Source organism: Sinohyriopsis cumingii, chromosome 1 (assembly GCF_028554795.1).
Source record: "Sinohyriopsis cumingii isolate HCF-2022 chromosome 1, ASM2855479v2, whole genome shotgun sequence".
NCBI classification, from domain to species: Eukaryota; Metazoa; Mollusca; class Bivalvia; order Unionida; family Unionidae; genus Sinohyriopsis; species Sinohyriopsis cumingii.
Window position 1 is genome coordinate 147,140,278 of NC_142961.1, and position 18,007 is coordinate 147,158,284.

Here is an 18,007-nt window from a genome sequence, read left to right on the forward strand (position 1 = left end):
TTAATGGGGTGGGTGAGTAAAAATTTTTTAATCTTGTGCACCATATACATAAATTGACTTAAGCTTGAATTTGTTAAAATATATACCTATATACTTAAGTTTGAAGTTGTTATTATATTGCATTATATTATTTTTGTTCCGTGTAACTGTTTCCACTACTACTAAAATTTCGTGTCGGAAAATTTTCAGCCTAAGTTTTGCTTTGAGCTACCGAAGAACGAGGCAAATGGCGGGTACTTGAAAATAAATAAAGGTCCGAAAAATAAATCATTACCAGATGAGAAGTTGTTACCTGCACTGCAACATTCATTTGGGTCTTACTAAACACCGCAGAGTCGCGAAAAGAAACGCAAAGACGTTATTGGATGGTATTTTATTGAGTTATTTTCATCAGTCTAGTTTCAATGTTTGTCACTCGTTTGGTACACATTTATTTGTATTTTGGTTTGCAATAGTCGTCGGTATTGACGCACTTAAGCAATTACTTTCACCTTTTCCACAATCCTATCAGAATGCTCTCATTAAATTTGAAACATTTGTTAGTTATTTTAGAAAAGCATGCATGAAATTGTCTTAATATATTAACTCGGCATTCAATCCACAGGGGCTCGTATCGTTGCTTACAGTTGACCTGCCATACATGTACGATATAATAACTAGTTATTATTAATAATAGCATAAAGATGCTTAACTTTGTATTCCTAAAACTTTCCTTATACAGAATTGTAGTTTTTGTAGAGATTTTGCCTCACAGTCGAAAAGAATCAAATTTTTAAAATAAGTCAGCCTCTGACTCAGGTATTATCATAAAATGGTTTATTTATAATTAAAAAAAAATATTTTATATAGTGTATGCATTATTTTGTAAAAATCTGATTTGTCAGTGTGAATATGCCAAACCTCAATACTTTAAATGTACTGTTTTTGGAACTTTAAAACTGTTTTGCATCCTCGTGACTCATTTCTCTAGAAATGCAGATATTCAAAGACACGTAAGTGACATAATGTTACAGGAGAAGATTTTCATTCAATTTATTATCATTCTTACAATTATCAGAAAAATTAAATAATCAAATTGGTCAGATAAGTTACATATCAAGATTCTCTTAAACGGATTATTGAAAATCTTCACTTGAAATAAAATTGCTTATTTATCATACAGAAAAGTAAATATAAAAAAAAACCCTAGAAAATGATGATTTAATTATGAAATATATTGAAAAAGTATTTTTTGCAAATTTGCAAATATTATAATAACAAATAATCAGTTCTGAATATTAGTTATGATGGACTCATAAAACTATTAGTTTTGCTAGTGTTGTTCCAATTATTGATTATAATCAATCAACATTTGGTTGAGCAAACCAATAATATAATCAATTGTGAAATCGATTGTGAAACTCCATAATCAATTGTGTGTAAAGAGAGACTATAGTTGCAAGACACAAAGATTAGTAAAGCTTGGGTGTAAATGGTAAGCTAAATTTGCTTACCTCCTACCGCAGAACAACTCGATAACTGTCTGCGTTCATTACTTGACAAACATGCCCCAGCTACCAAGTGCAGAGTATCAATTCAAAAGTGTTCTCCATGGTATAGCAGTGTAAGGGACCAGTTTCGCACTGCTTAAAGAGACCACCGTAAAGCTGAGAGGCTCTGGCTTTCCGCCAGACTCACTATTCATAAGCAGATCTATGAAGTCGCTAAGAAGAATGTCACAGATATAGTCCATACAGCGAAATCAGCCCACTACACTACTAAGATCATGGAAAGTGTCAGCTGCAAAGATCTCTTCGAGATTACTAACAAGCAGGGGCCCCGAGTGGCCGAGTGGTCTAAAGCGCTCTCCGTTACGGATCACTGCCATCTCACCTCTGTCTGCAGCGGTTCGAGTCTAGGATTCAGCCAATGTGGGTATGTGAGAAAGCTTGCCAGTAGCTTCTCGTGGGTCGGTGGTTCTTTCCGGGGTTTTCCCGGGTTCTTCCTCCACCATTAATACTGGCCGCCATGTATAGCCTATCGTGTGCTGAAAAATGGCGTTAAGCCCCAAAACAACAACAACAACAACAACTAACAAGCTAATGTCAAGGAACAAATCAACACCACTTCCAACTACCTTCTCTCCAGTTAACCTTCCAGATATGTTTGCAGATTTCTTCCATGACAAAGTACAAACCATTAGAGATAAGTTTGACACCACAATTTCAATTGACTCATCACCATACAGCTGGGATACAGAATTTGAGCGGCAACCATTAGCAGCATTTGAACCTGTCTGTATGGATTTCGTACATACAATTGTGATGAAGAGTGCACCAAAGTCATGTGAACTTGATCCAATTCCAACATCATTGCTGCTTGAGTGCTTAGGTCCAGTATTGCCTTCACTAACTGATGTTATTAATACCTCTCTCTTATCCGGGGAATTCCCATCATTTTTCAAAACTGCCATTGTAAAGCCTCTGCTGAAGAAACCAACACTAGACCATAACTATTTAAAGAACTACCACCCAGTTTCTAATCTCCCATTCATATCAAAAATCTTGGAAAAGGTTGCTCTATCCCAGCTTGTATCTCATCTAAATTCAAACAGTTTTTTTAGCAATGTTCAATCTGCATATCGCCCTTTCCACAGTACTGGAACTACTCTTCTAAAAGTAGTTAATGACATTCTCTCTGCATTGGATAGCAGAAAGATTACAGTCCTCACCCTCCTTGATTTGTCTGCAGCATTTGACACAATAGACCATGATATATTACTTCACCATATCCAGCATGTATTTGGCATTCATGATACAGCCTTACTGTGGTTCAAGTCCTACTTGGTCAACAGGACACAAATTGTATCTGCAAATGGAATACACTCCAGCCCAGTTGATCTATGTTGTGGTGTTCCACAGGGGTCTGTTCTTGGACCTGTTCTCTTCATTCTGTACAGCCACTCTCAAGTGTCATAGATCATCATCCAGTGTCTCACCAATTGTACGCTGATGACACCCAAATATAAAAATCTAGCCATCCACTGAAGTTGATGCTACCATCCAAAGTGTAGAGAGGTGCATTTTTGATGTGAAATCATGGATGACATGTAACAAGCTGCAGATGAATGAAGATAAAACTGAGGCCATTCTGATTACAACAAAAAGACTTTCTCATTCACATCCTTTACCTCAAACAATAAATATCAGCAATGCCAACATTAAATTCACACAATCCGTACGAAACCTAGGTGTTACTCTGGACAGTACTCTCACATTGCACCAACATGTCATAAACATATGCAAGGCTGCATATCTTGAGCTGAGACGCATCAGCTCAATTTGCAAATATCTTTCAGTAGATGCCACTAAAACACTTGTGTGTTCATTAGTACTTTCAAGACTGGGCTATTGTAACTCAATTCTGTCTGGTTGATCTCAATATCTACTCCAGAAACTTCAAAAAGTTCAAAACACAGCTGCTTGGATCATACTTAGAGTACCACAATCAGAGCACACCTCCCCGCTGCTCTGTACCCTACACTGGCTATCCATTCGATCCAGAATCAAACATAAAATTTGTTCTCTGTGCTACATTTCACTGTCAGACTCTAGTCCAACATACCTATCCAATCTCACCCATGTGTACACACCAGCAAGATACTTACGCTCCTCTTCTGACAATCGTATACTCATTATTCCCACTATGAAAGCAAAGTCATATGGACAGCGTTCTTTTGCATACCAGGGCCCAGCAACTTGGAATGAATTGCCCACTGAACTTAGACACAAAGACACAATGATCACATTCAAGAGGGCTCTCAAAACTCACTTATTTTGACTGCAAGAACAAACTTAAAGACCTAATAATGTTTCCTACCTGAAATATTCTCAGCATGTTTTTTATTTTTTAATGTTTTTCTAATTTCATGGTGTTTGTTTTTTGTAATAATATTATTATATGTTTTTTATCTCATAGGTGTTGTCTAATGTTGTAAAGCGCTTAGAGTTTCTAAAGATTAGGCACTATAGAAAGTCCTCATTATTATTGTTATTATTATTGTTATTATTAAATAGGGCTTCCAATCCACTAAGTTGATTTGTATTATTTATTCCCTTCACAACTTGCAAATATAAAACCATACCATATTCCATAGTTGCTGACTTTCATAATTAGCAACATATAGTCATGATTACATGATCAAGCTGCTAAATTGTTGAGTTAATAAATTTAAACACATTTTGATGATTTCTTTCAGTTTAAATGAATGCTTCACATATAAATGAAATGATTTTGGGGGATTGCAACAGTAATTTAGTTACATCGGCTAAAGCCGCAAAAAGGGCTCAACAGGCATATCAACAGGTTGTGTCCATTGGAGAAAAAGACAAATGAATGTATGGGATTATTTATATATAGTTGATGTACCTGGGTGTTTATTTTACAGATTTGCTATGAAAAGAGAGAAGTAAAATATATTTGCTGCAAAAATTGATAAATTATTGTGACTTAATCGCAATGTGAACACTGACATGCATATGAATAACTTCAGCATTGATAGTATGGAGAAAAAATGTATGTGACTATAAATATTGTTAAATTATTGAAGTACATTTTTGGTAAGTTTATTAGTTTTTCAGATGATTATTTTGGTTTATTTTATGATCATAAGTTGCACCAGGAACAACTTTTTATGAGTGCATTTTGGACCCCTGGATCGGGGGCACTGCCCCTCAAGACCCCATTGGGGGAGGAACTTTGTCTTACTTTGCTCTTGTTTGCTGTGACAGGTTTGAGAATTCTTGAGGAAAAGTAGCTCAAATTGTTTGTTTCCTGACCAAACCCTTTTGTTAGCTAAACATAACATCTTCCCCTATGTTCATTTAAAAAAAAAAATTAAAGGTTTTCTGAATAGATTGGTCTGTTCAGTGGTTGGCAGTATTAGTCATCATAATTAGTGAGGCACTTTAAATTACTTTTGTTATCACTTGAGCATCTACAAGTGCTGGACACCCAGGTTCCTCAGCTGACTGGCCATATAATCTCTAATGAAGCCTCCATATAGTAGGCAGCTCGAAATGGAAAAAAAAAATTGGACCAAATATTTGGTTTAGGCAAGTTTTGTACTTTCGAAATCATTGTAGGTTTTGTTTTCCTTACAGTACATAAATATGAATGATTGAAAAGTACTGAATAGTCTAGATAACATTGCTGTCTGTTACCACTTTTTATTTGTATACCAAGTTTAATATAAAACTGCATATGCCTCCAGGAGTACACATGCTTCTCTTTGGATGGAACTAACAAATTCCAAAATAAGCACCAAATCTCAATCAAAATACGTTCTTTTAACATGTACATATGTAGTTGGGATGTTCTTTATGACTTCTGTGTGCACTTGGTATGAGTATTTTCATGACACTATTTACCCAACAAATAATTTGATCATACTGTGCTGATATTATGCCAGTATATGTGATGGAATGAATTAAAGAGTCTTTAAATAATGTAATATCTATTTCAGAGTGTACTGTATGAAGCAAGTCAATACCCATGGCAACCATGTACCGGATGAGGTCACATAGAATTGATCCGTACAGACGTTGCTTCGCGGAGAAGACTTCCTCCTTTTGCAGGATGATACTAAAAATTGCTCATGGGCTCAGCGAAGATGAGGTGAGTCAGCTAAAATTAGCACTTCTGGTGGACAACCATGTGACAGTACAAGGTAAGGCAGAGCTGAAGAATGGTGCTGAGGTAATGGTGTACCTCTACAGTAGAAAGTTAATTTCGAAGAAGTGTGCATCTTTCCTCATCGAACTTTTAAAACAAATTAATAGAGTGGACCTGGCAGTGTTAGTAGAGAATCATTTTAAGGAAGATCTGAATGTTGCATTAGAGGCAGTTGCCATTTCCTCTAGACAAAGGCCATTATCCGAGTCATCAGCCAGGGAACCTTATTCATTTCAAAGCACTATTGGTCAGACAAGTGGACAGTCAAGCACATTCCCAAGCTCTCTTCCTAGAATGGTCTCAAAGGATGATCGTCATTATATCCATTCTGTCACAGATGAAGAAACTTTGCCAAAGCAGATTCATGATCAAAACACTTTTCACCTATCATATGAAGACACAAATTCAGAGAAAGTCTCGCTTAAAAATTCTAAGAGCTATTGGCTTGTTTTGCCTCCGTTGAAAGAAGCAGATATGTCCGAAATACCTTCATCTCAGAGTTCCCAGATGTCCGTCACTGCGGATGATGTTCTTAGCTTGAGTCAGGATAGTATGATGAGCATCAGTGACGATGAGAAGCTTTCACAGATTGAGAAATCTATGCTTCTAAGGACGGAGGATCATCTGGAGGCTTTCATATCCTAAAATGGGCATCGGCTTCATTATCTGTCTATGCATGTTTTGTATCACCAACCCCATCTCTTCTTCTAAACTGAGCAAGTTTCTGACAATTTAGTCAAGGAATTTTGGAGGGTGTGTATCAAATTCTCTTTCAATGAGTTATGATAATTTGTCTTAAATGTATTCACTCTTTTGAACAGTTAATTGTGTTGTTAATAGTTTTTTCACCTATAACAAAAAGAGAAATAAAGGTAACAATACCAGTTTTTTCTTTCTGAAAGGGCAATAACTCCTGTTTCTAGCAGTCAGTCATGAGGGGTGAGGGTGAAATACACCTAGAAGTGGAAGTCCACAGCAGTCAGTGTCACCTGGAGCTTTTGTGGTCACTGGTTACAACAATTATACTTCTGTCACAGTATACAGCTTGGGGTATATAGGAATCTCATTCCCAACCTTCATATCTCAGTATACAGCTTGGGGTATATAGGAATCTCATTCCCAACCTTCATATCTCAGTATACAGCTTGGGGTATATAGGAATCTCATTCCCAACCTTCATCTCTCAGTATACAGCTTGGGGTATACAGGAATCTCATTCCCAACCTTCATATCTCAGTATACAGCTTGGGGTATATAGGAATCTCATTCCCAACCTTCATATCTCAGTATACAGCTTGGGGTACATAGGAATCTTATTCCCAACTTTCATATCTTGGTATACAGCTTGGGGTATATAGGAATCTCACTCCCATCCTTCACATGATCTTATGACTGAAACTAATCCTACTGATTTTGATAGATTGACATGAAACTTGGTAAGTATGATGATTGTCATCTGAAAATGAAGACCTGCCAACCCTTACAGTTTTGCCCTAAGTCTTACAAAAAGTACCCTTGAAATACAGATTTGTGGCATAAAAACAAAAACTACAAAAAAATGATCTTTGACAAAAAGTCCAGAAAATTTGTTCATCCGTGATTGATTTGGATCTGGGTTTCATATTAGAATTAGTGAAATTAGTCAGGGAAACAGACTAACTTTAAAACAGTTACTCAGATGCTTTAAACTGCACCTATTTGTTCATGTGAAGTGTCTGCATGATCAAACTTGATTATAGAATTTTTTTTTAAATGGCATCCAGCGGGAGGTATGATTGCTGTCATCCTGTGAAATGGAAATAGAATTGCCAAGAATTATGTCAAGCTGAGAGACAGCAACAAGCCATTGAGCTGCACAGGGTTTGTAACTAAAGTTCGTGCAACTATACTAGTGGTAAATAAATCTTTGCGTACTTTACAGACTTTTCAGTTGAACATAATGTTTATTGTCACTGCATGTTTTGAATACCAAACTTTTAGTTATGTTTTCCAGTATTGCAATAGCAGTTTATGATACTTTGTTACACCTTACTGAAATCTGGTCAAACTTACTGGGAAAAAAATTAACTGCCTTACCAAGACAAACTCCTCAGGGTTGGCAAGTCTGCAGAATGATACTGGAGGAGACTTTCTTTACACCAGTAAAATGCCTCCTGGCCACAGTCTTATTTCAGAAATATATGTAGTACTCATCCCTTACTGTCCTCCCACAATTGTTGTTTGAGTTATTGCCCTTTTCATTGGAGTTATTGCCCTTTTCATCTTGCAGCTGAATGCATTGTATGTCTTTGGAGCACAGCTAGTCAGCAGGTTTTGATCAGGCACTGTAAAAATTGTTACATACTGTGGTCATCCTCTGAAGATGAATATATTGCAAAATCAATACTCCCACAATTTGAGTAAGAGTTATTGGTCTTTTTCATTCAGAGCTAAATGAAGTGTATGACACAGTATTGTGAATGTAATTTGTCTTGCAGTTGTCAATGGATTGCCATAAAATTGTATGTATTATGATTATCACTTTTATCACTTTAAGATGTGCATGTTAACAAATCATAGAGTTCTCAATTTTTGTTACATTTTTTGCACATTTTGTCCTGCAGCTTTATTGGTAAACATTCCTGTGAATGCAACTTGTGTTTTTCATGGATTTTTGTGAAACTTGTTTCATATTATAGTCCTTTAGTTCTCATCTAAAGATGCATTTTTTTTATGTTACTGCAATGTTTATATGAGTTGTTGCCTTTTTTGTTACTTATAGCTGGATGCATGTGTTTGTGACTGTTTTGTTATTTTTCATTGCATTGCTGTGAAAAATAATACATGTTATGGTCACTATCACTATGTGTTTATGTACTTTTTGACTTTGAATGCATCTTATGTATGGGTGGCTGGACTGTCATCAGACTTGGCATATAACTATAGCTGCTGATGTAAAGGTCAAGGTCACTGTATGGCATATAAATATCATTGCTGGTGTAAAGGTTAAGGTCACTGTTCAGTTTGTTAGATTTAGGGTGGAGGGGGCAGTTGTATCAGGTCTTTGGATATGCATGTTTTTTTAAAACCAGATTCACCAGACTAAGTTGGGGATGAGTGATCCAGGTGTCAGTGGTGTTTGTCATGCATGTCAAAGGTCAATGCCACAGGTTGAAGTGTTATTTTTTTTTTCAGGATAAATTTGTCAGTATGAATGGGCCATTGCTTTAGTTTCCATGCATGTATTGTCATCAGAGATGTCACATATTTACAGAGAAATGGGATGGTAAAAGGTTGCATGTATTGTCATGTGTTTCTACGTCTGCTGCAAAAATATCATTGCAGGTAATGTAGATTCACATTTTTTGATGTTGCGTGTTTTTGATAATCATGATATTAATAATGGTTATAGTAATTATACTAGAGAATCAGAATATTAGAAATGGTAATAATCACGTTTCACCTATTTAATTTTTATCAGGTACAGAAGTACATTTTTTGAATGAATGATCTGAAATATTTCAATCTTTTTTGTTAAACAATCCAAAGCACTGGGGTGTTTATTCATAATGGCATTTCAGTCAAAGTTGTATTGTTATTAGATGTTTTATAATATTGAGCTGGGACAGTATTAATATTAATAAGTGCCTGTTTTATCTTTCATATTTAAACAATTGTGACTTGAAGTCAGTGAGATATTTTTGAACTTCAGGTTTAAAAAAGAAATTCTTTTGCTATTTGTATTGGCATTTTGATAACCTGATTATTTCCTGTTTTATATTGCAGTATTGTCAAATATAAATCTGTTGTGTGTTACACTGTTTAGAAATTCCAGTATTATGAAAGTAATATAAAACTTGTGTATTGCACTGTATCAAAATTGTTTTTTATCAAAGAGTACACTTTTCTAGACAAGCTTACCTTGGCAGAAGCGATCACATTGGCATCTAGGTACTTGTCCATCCATCCAACAGATTAACCTCAATATTCAAGTGTTGAGGAAGTCAAAGGCAGGCTGAACAAAAACAGGTGTCTTGTTAGCTCTACTGATGGGGCCCTGAGTGACCAAGTGGTCTAAAGCGCTCTCCTTTATGAATAACTGCCATCTCACCTGTCTGCGTGGGTTCGAGTCTCAGATTCGGCTAATGTGAGTATGTGAGAAAGCTTGCCAGTGGCTTCTCGTGGGTCGGTGGTTCTTTCCGGGGTTTTCCCGGGTTATTCCTCCACCATTAATACTGGCCACCATGTATAGCCTATCGTGTGCTGAAAAGTGGCGTTAAATCCTACAACAACAAAGCTCTACTGGGTGAGCTTGTGGTCTGGTCTGTTATATGCAGTCCAACAGCCAGCCATTAGCACAAGTTTGTTCTCTGTACTCATTCTAAACTACTAAAGGGTTTGTCATAAAACTTTAGACACATTTATGCAAGGTCTAGTCCTAAATGAAAATGGTGAAGCTCGTACATTCATGGTGGCAACCACAGTAGCCATCTTGAAATTCGAGATGGGATTTTCACAAAATGACTTGAGAAGGTGTCAGTAAAAGATTTCTCATGATGTCTGCTTGGTCCTAAATGAAAATTATGCCGATCTGATGTCTATTAGGCAGCCATCTTGAAAATCTTGTTACATGTATTACTATTCCTTCTGAGCAGAAAGTGATCTGAACATTAGGTTTTCACCAGAAGACTTCCAAGAATGTCTGTTTTGACCTAGATAGAAATGGTAATACTTCTACACCCAGTATGGCCACCACAGCAGCCACATTTTTTATTGCTATTCCTCCTGAATTGATGATAATGTCAACATAGACTTTATGTCTAATTGGTCCTGAATGAAAGGGGTGGCATTTTGAGATCCAATATGGTTGCCATGACATCCATCTCAAAAATCTTGTTATTGTGACTGCCTGAATGGAAAGTCATATCTGCATGCTGCTTTCGACAGAAGAATTCTTATGATGTCTGGATGGTCCTAAATAAAAAAAATGTAATTCAGTCATCCATTATGGCCACCACAGTGGCCATCTTGAATTTTTTTTACTTCTATTCCACCTGAATGGATGGTTGTTTTAGAATGGTGTCAATCTGTCTATGAATACGGCTACTACAGTGAACATATTAAGAATCACAGATTCTCCTGAAAATGGTTCAGATCTTAAGATCCAGAATGGCTTTCACATGGCTAATTTGAAAATCTTATTTTTCTGGAACATCAGGGATGATCTCAATGCTAAGTAATTAAAAAGAATTTTTTTGTAAAATCTTGAATTCTTGGGTATTGTTTTGGTCCCGTAGAGCATCAGTCCATTTGGAGGTACCCTTGTTTATTTTCCGAATTGAATTTGTAACAAGAATATTGTAAGCATAATTACTCATATGGACATTTTTAAGGGAAACAAAATTGGGATTAAATATGGTCAATAACTTATTTTTTTGGAGTGTTTCTTCACCATTTAAAATAATTTGAATTTTTATTTTCAAGACAACTGCAAGTTATGTAATGCCTTCTTAAGAGTCCCCTTCTTACACTGAAATCACATCTTCACCAGTTACATTTATTTTAATCATGTCTTTTTATTTTGAAAATGTAACCTTGCTCAGGAGGCTCACTATTAGTAGAGAGAGTATGTCAGTCATTAGCTGTTTACTGAAGAAAATGGTGATTGGAAATGTATTTTGTAATTTTTTTTAAAATAGTTTTTTGCTCACTATCTGTATTGCTTCATAAGAGGAAACATATTTGCCATATCAATCATATTCTTAAATTGCTTGCAATGTGTAGTTGCTGTGTAATTGAATTTTGAAGTTTGATTTTAAATCTCAAATGTGTTTTTCATCCATTTGAAACGTAAATGATATTTTGTCATTTTTTCCAACTTTTGTTGCAGTTCAGGTCTTCGTGATATAGTTAGGACAAAAGTTTTATAGAATTGCTAGAAAATACCAAACAAAACTATTGACAAACTTGGTAAATATAGCAACAACTTATTGACTTTAGGGTCAAAGGAAACGAGATCCTTTTCACTTGGACAGTCTAACACATCTCCTCTTGAAATATATTGCTGTGAGTTAGCATAAACTTTCTATTTTGAGGTTTTTAAACTTTTTTATTATCAACTTCCTCTGTGTTGTGGGGAGGGAGGATACATTCATATAGGGATAATTTGTGGGGGCATTTTATATTTTGTCCACTATTGCTTTTCTAGTATGAAAGGGTTGTTTTGGAAGAAATACATTTGTCATTACTTACCTGCCTAATCATGAAGTACTGCAATGCTGGAAGGTAATCTTTTTTATGACCTGTCCATCAGAATAGTCACTGATGGAAGATAAAAACAATTTGCATAAAAGATCTCTCAGTGAAACTATTTTTTTGTATTTCTGGCTTTTTACTTTATTTTTAATGCATTTAGTTTTCTATAGAATCATGGAAGTTTAATTCTGACAGATTTGATCAACGACAAAACTCATTGAGTTATGTGTTTTTGTTAACATTAATTCTAAATAATAACCAAATGGTGTTCATGAATATACACTAGAATGTGTTTTTGTGTGGATAAAGAGAGGTATTTTGTTATCCATCTTGTAAATATGTTCTGTTTAAAGGTTTAAAATTATATTTTCAGTTTGTTGGCATTTAATGCTTTTACGTAACAAAGTTTATTCTTTTGCAAAGCAAATTCTTGGGTTGTTTTGCCAATTAAACATGACTTAATGTAATGCATGGTGTTCTTGTGTTGCTTCTTCTGAATAGTAACTACTTGTACTGTTACATGGTTGTGGTTGTTGTCGTTATGTAGAGGATGATCAACCACGGTTGGACCAAATAAACAGACATCTGATCAGAGAAGTAGAATAGAACAACACAAGCCTCCGTATATAATAAAATATAATAATTGAATCAATTATATTAAAAAATAAATTGTACACGACACTTGAAGGATACACTTCTATCATAAAATAATTACCAAAACATTATCACACAGTGCAATTAGCAATATGACAGATTTCATCATAAAATCTAGTAAGCGATTGAACTCAACTGTCCAGCATGCCTGCATAACCTGGTTACTTGCTGGTCAATGTTGGTGGTAGCTTAGAGTCTGCATATTCCTTTCTCTCCTCTTTCTCTCTCCAGCCTCTTTTGGGTCATCAACCTTAATTTGTCCTCTCCTTCCCATCTCTGTTTGGTGCATATATGGAGCTATTTCCCATTTTAAAATAAATAATTAGGCAACCTAATTATTTTGTTAGTTTTTTTTCTGGGATAAAGCATTTTCTCCTGTCTTGTTGCATCAGATACCATCATATCGTAAATTCAACAGAAACTGAGGCAAATATGGGTTAGTTTGCAGCCTGGCAACTTATAAACAAACTCTAGTGCAAGAAGATTAATTTTTCTCCCTAACAGGCTGTTTAGCATCCCTGGCTGAACTATAATATAGATTAGACACAATAAACCCATACGCCCAGCTGTAAACTATAAATCATTAACTGGAATAATTGTTGGCTGGCAAGCACTAGATTTCTCATTTAAAAGAATTCAGATCTTAACTATATCATTGAATCAATGAAATTAATTTCTTGTTGAACTTCATTATTTGCTAGATAACACGCCATTGTGTAACATACTATAACCTATGAAAAACTCATCAGCATACATGATTCATATTATTTAAGACAAATAAATTCGCACAATTGTCTCATGGAATTATTAGAATACATGATTCCCATAACAATCAAGACAACAGATTCAAGGAAAAATTGTATGAATTTAAGACAAGTAAATTCAAGAAATAATTACAAACTCGTATCAAAGAAGAAATTGCATGAAATTGAGACAAATACTGTGCTTTTGAGACTCACTTGCTTTTATTATAGCAGAATCTCTTTGTTCCTTTAGTTTCAGTGTCCATCAAACTTCCAGACACCCGTCCTTTGAACTATATTTAATGAGAAAGGACAACTGCAAGTTTTCATGTGAGTCAAGACTTTCCCTTCCGCAGAAACGCTTGGACTGACTAATCTTGCGATGGAGAATACTTGCGACATTTAATTTCATGGGGGAAACACACGCCCCTTATTTACCTTAGCCAATCATATTTCTGCACTTTTTTAATAAATTGATTTCTAGAAAGTCGTATCTTATGACACTCATTTCAGCGAGTACAAAGTTGTCTCTGCATCATTTCAGCTCAAGTCCTTACCCGATACTTTGACCCCAAATTCACCTCGCCTCGTCCATCTGTCTGGCCGTTATCAAACAGACTCTAATTAAAAATCGATCACGCCCCAAGCCAGGGACATTAAAACAATGTATTCTAGCACGGACCCTAACCTTAAAACATTACCTAAACACATTCATCAACTTGATTGTCTATGTGTCACGCTGACCCTGCAGTGTTCACCCAGTTATGTTGCCTTAACGTGTTACGGAATTCACACTGTTACATGTACATTGTACTTGGTGCATAATGAAAAATAATTGGATGTTATGTTGACAGTCCCACTGGTGAAGTTTAGTGTAGGGAGTTGAAACTTGCAATTTGTATACTACTATTTCCAGTATTCCATCCAGGATGCACAATGTGCTACAACAATGTCGTCTCCATGCTCTTAAAATACCACAAAATAAGCATTGTTTGCAAATTTATATAAAGCCCATCTTGTTTCTTGGTCTTAAAAAAGGAAGTAAATAATAGCTCTATCGGGAAAAATTAATGTCGGTCACATTATTTTTGGATGTTGAGTTCTGATTGGATGTCTTTCATGCCATTTGACAGAATGGAGAAACAACCCAAATTTCGTTCATTTATTTTTTGGGGAGGGGTGTTTTGGTGTTTTACAGCACATCAACACAAGTAGGTTATTTTGTGGCTAGGCAATTGGAGTAAAGTGCCTTGCCTAAGGACACACCACGGCAGCCGACACGGGCTGCTCCAATGGTAGGATTCAACCCCGCAGTTGCTAGTCCGACAAACAAGCGAGTGAGCCACTGCAGCTCACGTTTTGGTTAGGTAGTTCCATAGAAAGGACGAAAGTGCTGACCAGGTGAATTGGGAAACGGAAAATGTAGACACTTAAATTGATGGTGACAGTTCCAGCGACAGCAACAGGCATGATACAGTGTTGCAACCAGCACTAAGTTTTGAAGTAAAGAAAATGTGAACTGGAAAAGACCAATCCCTGCTTGAAGTTAGTAATAAGTAACAGTTGTTTTGTAACTGGTGTTTGACAGATGGGAGGAGACACATTTTCTCTCATGGAAATGGAAATGTATACCATCTGCTTTCGATAGACACATGAAAATACCCTCCCACAAACAGATCATTCGCGTCACGTGATGACTGCATAACACATAGACGGCATCCTTATTCTGGGTTATTTACGTTAAGCACTGCATGTGCATTGCATGCAGATTGCAGCTTATTAATATATCAGTAGCGTAACATGCTGTTTGTGCATTACCTAGTGACAGGTGACTAACAGAGTGGTGTCTGCGTTACATATAAATGTCTAACACTAGGTCATCAACGTCAAATTGATGTTTTGTGTATTACATGTAGGTGGCACACTACACGACCTGCCAGTTACATAAGTGAAGTCTGTATCAAATACAGCTGACAGCCTATGGTCGTTAACGTAAAGTGGTTTTTTGTGTCTAGACACAACCATTTAACTCTTTAAGATGACTTTTGATCATTTTCCCATTTACATTCAGATAAGTGCATTACAGTTTGCAATATATTCGTGATAAACCTCAGTTTGTGGTTGGAGATTTCCATTACACCGTATACGTTTGAGTACACGACGAATCAAACTGCAAACAACATTAATTCTGGTCTGTTGGCACAATGTGTAATGCCAGATTAGGGTCTGTGTTGTTTCAGTAAGATTCTGCTTTTCCACAAGTATATAAAAGGAGAAAAATATTAATACTGTTTTATTATGTCTGCAAATGCATTCGTAAGTTGGGCATTTAGGCACTTGTTTGCATGAGCCAACAAGGGTAGGAGAGTTTATAGCATTTTCATTTGTAACATCTTATGCTGGTAAGTGTTTTCTATGCTTTTATATACACACTTCAAGGTGAGTATAAAATTCGGTGGCGGAGGGAGGGGGCAAAAATATTACTCTCGGGCGCCAGACGAAAGGGTGGGTGGGACAGTCGATAGTTTTATAAAAAAAAAAAATATTTTCCCTGTTGCAATTTTCATCCAACTTCACCATCACCTTAGTATAACTAGGGCAGTTCTTCACAAAACTTATACTGGGGTGGTGGTAACTGACATCAAAACTGTTCTCCCTAGCAAATGTAGGGTGTCACTAATGAATATTGTTCCGATGCACCTCGAACCCTCAGTGTGACACCCGTCTGTCCGTCCAGCCATCTGTCCCGACTTGGCTTCCACACCGTGACTATAGCCTTGAATCATGGACATTGTCGACTGCAAACTCTGGATGGCAAGCCTAACAAATTTGGGGGGCCAAAAGTCCATGTCACTATGACTAAAAATAAAACAAAATGGTCTAATAGCATATCACGCGCCTCCAGTGGTACTATTTCTAACGCCGGAAAAGGTGGACAATTAAAATTTAAATAGCTCCGATCTCCCCCCCCCCCCCGTCAGTAATGTCGACGATCTGGGTGTATAAAAAAAACTCACGGTGAAAGGTATAAAATTTTATAAAATATAACAAGCGTATTCAACTATTTCATCGAGAAATTTCTCAATCGAATTTCTTTCGAACAAATACAATGACCTATTCACAGTTGTCATTTACTATCATCGTATAAAATTAAAGTCTTAAGTGAGAGTGTTTCCCTTCGATGTTGATTATGTTACTCATCTGTCGGCCTCTTGTTTCCTTTTGGTACTTCCGGTACTCTCTTCCACGTGTTCCGTCCCTCACTGCGCCTCCCCACAAACTGCTTACGTCACAATAGGCCTTCCGACTGTTCTCAACGTGTCTTCCCTCTCTCAATCCTCCTGTGTCGCTTCTCACACCCACCCTGAAAGCATCCTGTGGAATTAGAATTGACGCATAATCTTATCTCCTTGCACTAATCTCTGTTGAATTAACCACACTCACAGATCATTCATCAGAATAATGGTGAATAAAAATTATCAGGTCAACTTACGCTCTCACATCTAAATATTCCTTACACGCTTGGTTCTGCAAGAATTGTGCTATAACAATAACAATATTATCAACGAATTCTGATACATGCATATACAACCTAATTGTTAACTGATCGGTATAGTAAACTATCATCATCAACAATCATACGCATTTCCAACCCTACGAATTATAAAGACACGTACAAATATACAAATACCTAACTATATGTGCACAAGTGCAACTATGACTAACTCTGCATAATTCACAATCTATATATTCATATATTAATAAAGCAATTACAAGTTCTAACACAATTTACTAATAAATTCAGTCATGCATTACGACGCAACATATTAAATTACACTATCCAGCAATCTTCATACGTTAATCTCTCATGTTAATAATTCGCTATACGTATATTACGATAAGTTGATAATTTAGCTGTACACGGAAGATTCCATTTCTAATAAATTAAATGTACATAATGTACCAATCTTACAACACCTAGTTATGAAACTGGGACAAATTCGGGCGAAGATAAGTTACATCAAGAAGGCTTTGTTCTCAATCCAATTTTGAATTTCACTAGAATTCCTTTCCGCCTTTCAACGAGCGCACAACTTCGGCACTCGGAGTACAGACTAATCTCTCCCAACTTCTCGATGAGCCCTCTCTAGCGACGTTCAAACATGTACTAACGGAAAAATTAACTTAGTCCGAACAAAATACTAGCTGAGACTCCGCCCTTGATTTGAATCTCTCGGTTTCGATTAGATACGGCCTGGTCTCTTTGAAAACTTCCCTCATGTAATTTAACAATTACTGTTACACCCGGATATCCGGTCCCGAAAAACTCGAATTTGCTCCAAGCCAATTGTGACATCACTGACTGAGTGAAAAACAAACAAATGCGTCTCTACCTGGTCGGAGAATTCCCTTTGAATTTAAAACGCGAAAGGGTAGTTGCGTAATGGTTAAACGACAGGTAGTTTTTTTTCTCTCCAGAATCGGATCGATAGTCGTAATCTTTTATAACATGTATTGACATTTTATCCCAGGTGTTCTTAACTACTAATTAACTATAAGAAAATGTGTATACATGAAGCATGAAACATCAGCAAATTTTCCACACAACGTAACAGAGCACTAGTACAATACCTGCTACTATTGCATTGGTTTGCTTTTCCAAG

General features: G+C 36.3%; 1 protein-coding gene and 1 long non-coding RNA gene across 3 annotated transcripts; one reads left to right on the forward strand and one right to left on the reverse strand.

Moving 5' to 3' along the window:
- The first annotated feature begins 217 nt into the window (after positions 1-217).
- On the forward strand, positions 218-13,832 carry LOC149808112 (uncharacterized). Of its 2 annotated transcripts, XR_016424056.1 has the most exons (3): positions 218-368; positions 5,504-9,036; positions 13,597-13,832. XR_016424056.1 is itself a non-coding variant. In XM_089973512.1 (2 exons), exon 2 carries the CDS (start codon positions 5,533-5,535, stop codon positions 6,355-6,357), a length of 825 nt encoding a protein of 274 aa, XP_089829638.1. In that variant the 5' UTR covers positions 218-368; positions 5,504-5,532; the 3' UTR covers positions 6,358-12,413. The 2 variants fall into 2 exon arrangements, 1 of the variants encoding a protein (XP_089829638.1); XM_089973512.1 differs by lacking the exon at positions 13,597-13,832 and having other exon boundaries at positions 5,504-12,413.
- Positions 13,833-16,364: 2,532 nt separating this feature from the next.
- Positions 16,365-17,489, reverse strand: LOC149808113 (uncharacterized). Its single transcript, XR_016418999.1, has 2 exons — positions 17,322-17,489; positions 16,365-16,707 (listed from the first exon to the last, which is right to left on the reverse strand). It is a non-coding gene; the product is annotated as an uncharacterized LOC149808113 (long non-coding RNA).
- Between the last annotated feature and the right edge of the window lie 518 nt (positions 17,490-18,007).